Source organism: Austrofundulus limnaeus, unplaced genomic scaffold (genome assembly GCF_001266775.1).
Source record: "Austrofundulus limnaeus strain Quisiro unplaced genomic scaffold, Austrofundulus_limnaeus-1.0 Scaffold3, whole genome shotgun sequence".
Taxonomy (NCBI): Eukaryota; Metazoa; Chordata; class Actinopteri; order Cyprinodontiformes; family Rivulidae; genus Austrofundulus; species Austrofundulus limnaeus.
In genome coordinates this window covers 2,855,866-2,861,213 of record NW_013952405.1, presented here as the reverse complement: position 1 = coordinate 2,861,213, position 5,348 = coordinate 2,855,866, and the positions used below count along the sequence as shown (strand labels likewise).

The 5,348-nt window shown below is 37.1% G+C and overlaps 1 protein-coding gene across 1 annotated transcript in view; it reads right to left on the bottom strand.

The window, feature by feature from the left end:
* LOC106522501 (solute carrier family 26 member 6) overlaps positions 1–5,348 on the bottom strand; it is a 15,378-nt gene extending 10,030 nt beyond the window's left edge. The window contains exons 1-6 of the mRNA XM_014015531.1: positions 4,685–5,348; positions 3,926–4,065; positions 2,970–3,080; positions 2,708–2,880; positions 2,412–2,629; positions 1,876–1,882 (exon numbers count right to left, since the gene is read on the bottom strand). Coding sequence (XP_013870985.1) covers positions 1,876–1,882; positions 2,412–2,629; positions 2,708–2,880; positions 2,970–3,080; positions 3,926–4,065; positions 4,685–4,821 — 786 coding nt within the window. The 5' untranslated portion in view covers positions 4,822–5,348. The remainder of the gene's footprint in view (positions 1–1,875; positions 1,883–2,411; positions 2,630–2,707; positions 2,881–2,969; positions 3,081–3,925; positions 4,066–4,684) is intronic.

Here is a 5,348-nt window from a genome sequence, read left to right as displayed (position 1 = left end):
GGTAGGAATAGATCATAATAGGAATAGAGACCTCTGAATTCTGGTACAGTGGTGCAGGTCATTATGTTACAGCTGTGTGGTATCTAGTTTTAATTGCAATCTTTTCATCAGATTTATGGTCTTTATGTTGTTACAGGTTGCTTACCGTCAACAAATTTACAGTGTACAAAGTAATTTGCCATAAACATTAAAAATGYAATGCAATTTAAAGAAACTATATTGTTTTTTGTCTTACACTGTCATCATATTTGTATGGTAAAATTCTTGCTACTACAGTTGCAATTTTTTTCCTCTAAATATATTTCATATTTAAGTTCAAAGTTTAGAATAAAATATTGTCTTGCTTGGACAGCACAATATTAGTACTGTTGCATCGAGACTAGTGGGTAAAGCCACCTGGTTGGGCCTGGAGTTTTTCTGTGTGGAGCTTGCATGTTCTCCTCGTGTCTGTGGGAGTTTTCTCCGGGTACTTCGGTTTCCAAAAACATATTTACGTTGCCTTCAGGCTCAGGCCTCCCTCGAAAGGTGATCTGCAAACTCAGTGGGATTTGCCTGGTTAAATAAGTGTTAATAAATATGTTTTACAGAATCATTTTCATTGTTTCATCTAAGAACTGTTATTAAACTTAAGGTATGCAAGCTGTTAAAGGTTATTTACCATAAAGCCTGGAAGCCCCCACTCTCCTGTTTTTAAATGAAAGATGAAAGTAAAGCCCTCAGATGGGAAGCAAAATATCTTCAACTAAAATAAAAGTTCAGTTACTTTGTTGCCATTAAATCACTAACTGTGATCATATGCTCAGCTTCTTCCACCTTCAATCAAAAATAATAAAATGTACATAAACAACACTGATCCTGCTGCTACTAGAATCCACTTGTATGCTGATGACACCATTCTGTATATATTAATTCTGTCTGATGGTTACCCCGATCTCCTTACAGAATTGTTTCCTTTCTCTAAAACCACAACTAAACTAAGGATTGTTAATCAGAATCTACCTCTAATATGCTGTCATTCTAACATCTTCACCCCAGACAGTACAGCATTGCAACATGTCAGCTCTTAAGTGGATGGACTGACATTCACATCAATGAAATACTCTCTAAAGTTTCCTGTATCACAGAAATCCTTCACTCATTCTACTGAGCACATAAGAGTCCAATAAGCCACTGACGCCATCTTAAATTGACATCATTTATGTATTTGCACTCAAAACATCTCTTTAAAAAATGGATTTGTTTACCATGTTGCAATCTGTTTTGCAACATGTGCTTCCCTCGACACTCATCACTGTAATCTGAATTTGTTAGACAAAAGATCATCATTTCATTTAATATTGAAATGGTTTCAGAATTTATTTACAAAACCTTCATTGGTAAAACACCCTTACATATTTGTTCTTTACCCAACATTTCAAACAACCATCATTTGAACTCTATTTACTTTATCATTCATAAAGCGTGCACCTCCTTTAGTCATTTCTTATTCCAGTTTGCTGCCACTGACTGGATTGGTTTAAAAAAAGTTTAAAGCTCCACACCCTTCTTCCATTTTCCATYTTCAGTAATTCCATACGATCATTAGTTTCTTCTCAGTGTACCGGCAATCCCTTGAATTGTTTGCAATGTAAACATTTGTAACGCATTTCTTGCTTATTCATCTTTACTTGCAAGATTGCAATCTCCACATTTTTATGTTTTTATTTTTATGTGAGCATGTTTATTTATTGTGATTGAGTTTTACCGAGTCCACTGGACGCAATAAAACTCTTCATCAAGCTCATTGCCAAGGCTTTGTTCTAAATGAGAGTTCTCTATAAATCAACCTGAATAAATGAAATTAAATATAATAAAATAAATATGTGTAATCCCCACCTGAAAACTGAATAGAAATACACAACAATCACAGACCAGTGAAAGATTTTTTAAACTCACTTCTTTGTTTTTATTTATTTTCCAAATGAAAAAAAGCAACAAATAAACCAGAAATAAATTATGTAGTGAAATGTTGCTACGGGTTTTTTTTTTTTTAAAATGTGTTTCGTTCAGCTTCTGTTAGTGAGTAAAAAATGTCATGATGTTAAAGTCTTTTGTGTTTAGATTATTTTTTTCCTTTTTTTTCTTTTTTGAATTTCAATATTCTGTTAATTTTGCCCAAAAACCTCCTCAGTAGTCTGTATTCCCACCTGTGCTTCATTTGTAATCAGCTCACCTGTCTTTGATCCAGCAATCATCCTTTCCAGTTCTTATCCTCCTACTTTTCTTCAGCTCATTGTCACAGCATCTGTTCACCACAATCTTTTTCTGTTGTTTCGACTTTAGTTAATAAACTCAAGTGGTCTCTTATATACCTCTTCCCACTTTCCATCACGTGTGATACAAGTAAAATCAGCAACTGTTGTCATAATCACCCATAACTTCCAACTTTAAGAGAAAGAACAAAACCATCATYTTTTATACTCACATAAATGAGAGCAAAAGGACCAGCAAAGCGAGCTGGTTTGACTCCAAACAGGTATTTGAGTTGAGAGACACACACATGACAAGCTGATGCTGTTGTGTACCCACGAACGAGRGGTTCGGACAGGTAGGTCACCACAAAACCAAACCTCACCACGCCCAGCAGGATCTGGGAAGAAATGTRATAATAAAGTTTGTTTTATTTCCAGCAATTTCACTGATGTAATGAATGCGGTTCGAGACACACCTGAAAAATTCCTGCCAAGACTGTGAGGGAACACGCTATCTGCACTCTCATCGAGTCCCTTACGGCAATGTTCACGTCTTCTGTCCCGTTGGTCCCGTTTATAATAAAGTTGCTGTCGGGGGCCAGCCTTTCTGTCACGCTCCCGATCATGAGGCTGATTATAGCAAACGTACCTGGAATCACAAACCACACACATGTAAATGTTGTGCTTTAAAAAAGAAAACGGTCAGTCACTTTGTTTAACTCACAGGCTTCCACTCACCTAAAGAGATGTGTTTGGAKGTACCAAAGATGAAGTAGACCAGCACCGGGTAGAAGGAGGTGTAAAGGCCAAACACTGGGCGCAAAGAGGCCAGAAGRGCGTACGCCATGCCTGTTGACACAGACTTCAGTGAGAGCTTGTCTTCCAGCAAAGGTACGCGTTTGTTAAACATTTAGGTGCACACATGATTGTTGAAGTCATGGTAAGCTCTTTATCCAATATGAAGATGATTTTATCATTGTGTCCATCCTTCTTGATGAAATCTTTAGGCATTTATTTCACCTAAACAGTAATGTGACAAAAACTAACACCTATGCATTAGTTTAGTATGTTATATAATCAAGCTGCTGAGTGTGTAATGCATTAAAAATGAACCGAGTCTGTTAATGATTGCAAAATGTGCTTCAAACCTTTCATTAAGTGGTAAAATTATCACTTTTTCAAGTTTTGCACTATTGAAAACCTCTTTTATGAAAACATTTATATTTTTACTCAATTTATTCTGACYCAAACTTTGAGTTGAGTTTTATCAAAGCACACATACACTCTCTTTCTCTCACAAAACAGCACAAAAAGGTTCAAAAAAGTATTTTATTACAGCAAATATCAGTTTTGTAAATGACAAAAACCGCATTTCACATGTTTCTCTCTGTACCRTCTGCTGTAATAAAGATACATCAAACTGTAAAAATAAAGCTGATTCAGATGTCCATCCAATGAAAATGGAAAACAATACCGGCAGTTTTTTTTTTATATCACACATCTGTTTATAATAACCTGTAAAATCAAGGCAGCTCTTTTTGTCTGCCCCTAAAACTTGGCAACATTTTCTAAAATGTTAAACTCCTGTAAAATGGGAAATCTGCAAAGATTTTAAAGCATTATTTCTGTGGTCTTACTGGTGTACAGATATGTATGCACAGTTTATTAAAATATCTAAATACATGGATACAAACCCTGTGGCAGATGCATGATGCCCACACTGCATCCAGATATCAGGTCACCTAAAGCATTTTCTCTGATGGAGTAATGAGGCAACCAGGAGAGGACGGGGATCCGGGTCAGAACTATGTGCTTCAGCCTGGGAACAGTACACCTGYAGAAGCACAACACAGAGGAATCATGTTGCAGGCTTTTATCTTCAGAATCCCAATTTCTGCGAGGCAAATTCAACAGCAATTTGATTTATCCAGCTGGTGGGTTATTGGCTTTTGGAATAACTGAACAGTGAATACAAGTAAAAGGAACAGAGAGATGAGGGAAGTGAGCTGAGCCACCTGCTGCAAGTTTTATCAGTTGGCCTTGAGAAGCTGGAACACTGTGGATAAAGAGCAGCAGACTGAAACAAAATAGTTTATTTTTATTAAAATGTCAAAATGCCTGCTACAGTGAAGACATGAGTTTTCCCTAAAGAGGTAAAAAAAAAAACACCCCCTGATCAAATGTCAGCATGCCTTTAAATGAATAAGCGGACATTTTATTTATCAGATGTTCCCGTTTGTCATAAGCAGTTTCAATAAAAACATTCATACAAGGAAAATGTTTTTTTTTTGTTTTGTTTTACATATAGATAAGGAGTTATTGTACAAAAACACAAACAGTGATGTCAAAGTACAGACATTGAAATGTAGCATTTTCACTCGGTTTATGTCTATGTTTTCCATTGTTTTCCATCCTGTATGTCCTCTCATGTTTTTTATTTTTATTTTTTTTACCTGAATGACTCTTTGATCTGGTCACCCACGGTCGGTTTGGTGGACCACGTCCCTTTTTGTGCCACTTCMTCCAGCCGAGGCTCATCGAGGACCTCCCGCTGCACCACATAGTCCTCAGAAGACCAGCGTCTCTCCATGTTCCTGTCTGTCTGAGTGAATTCAGCTGCTGTCTGTTTGAGTTCCTGCTCTCTGCTCAGGGGTCTGTGTGACAAGACGACACGTGTCAGATGGGACCACAGCAGAGTTCAGTGCTGCCTCATGCTGCGCTTGTCTCTTTTTGAACTGGAGGAGTGAACTCTCCTTTTCTGTCCTTATATGAGACACCAGGAGTCCAACTCTGCATGTCCCTGATGTCCATACACCCACAAGTTAATGTGTGTGTGCATGTGTGTGTGGTGYCTTTGTATGATTAACTTGCAGTTTGAATGCCAAACTTCATCAAAAACAAAAAAGAAAAAGAAAACCATGACTCAAAGGGACACACTGAGACTTTGCAAATAATTTATGCAAAATGTTTCTCTTTTGGATGCAAGTGCAGCAAGATGTGTAAATTATCTAGTGGATTTCTGCGCTACTTTTTGCTGCTGACTCATTGCTGTTATTATTGTCTGTGTGAAGTAGTTAGACTGAAAAAACTTATCTTTATGTCCAAGTGACGTTCATT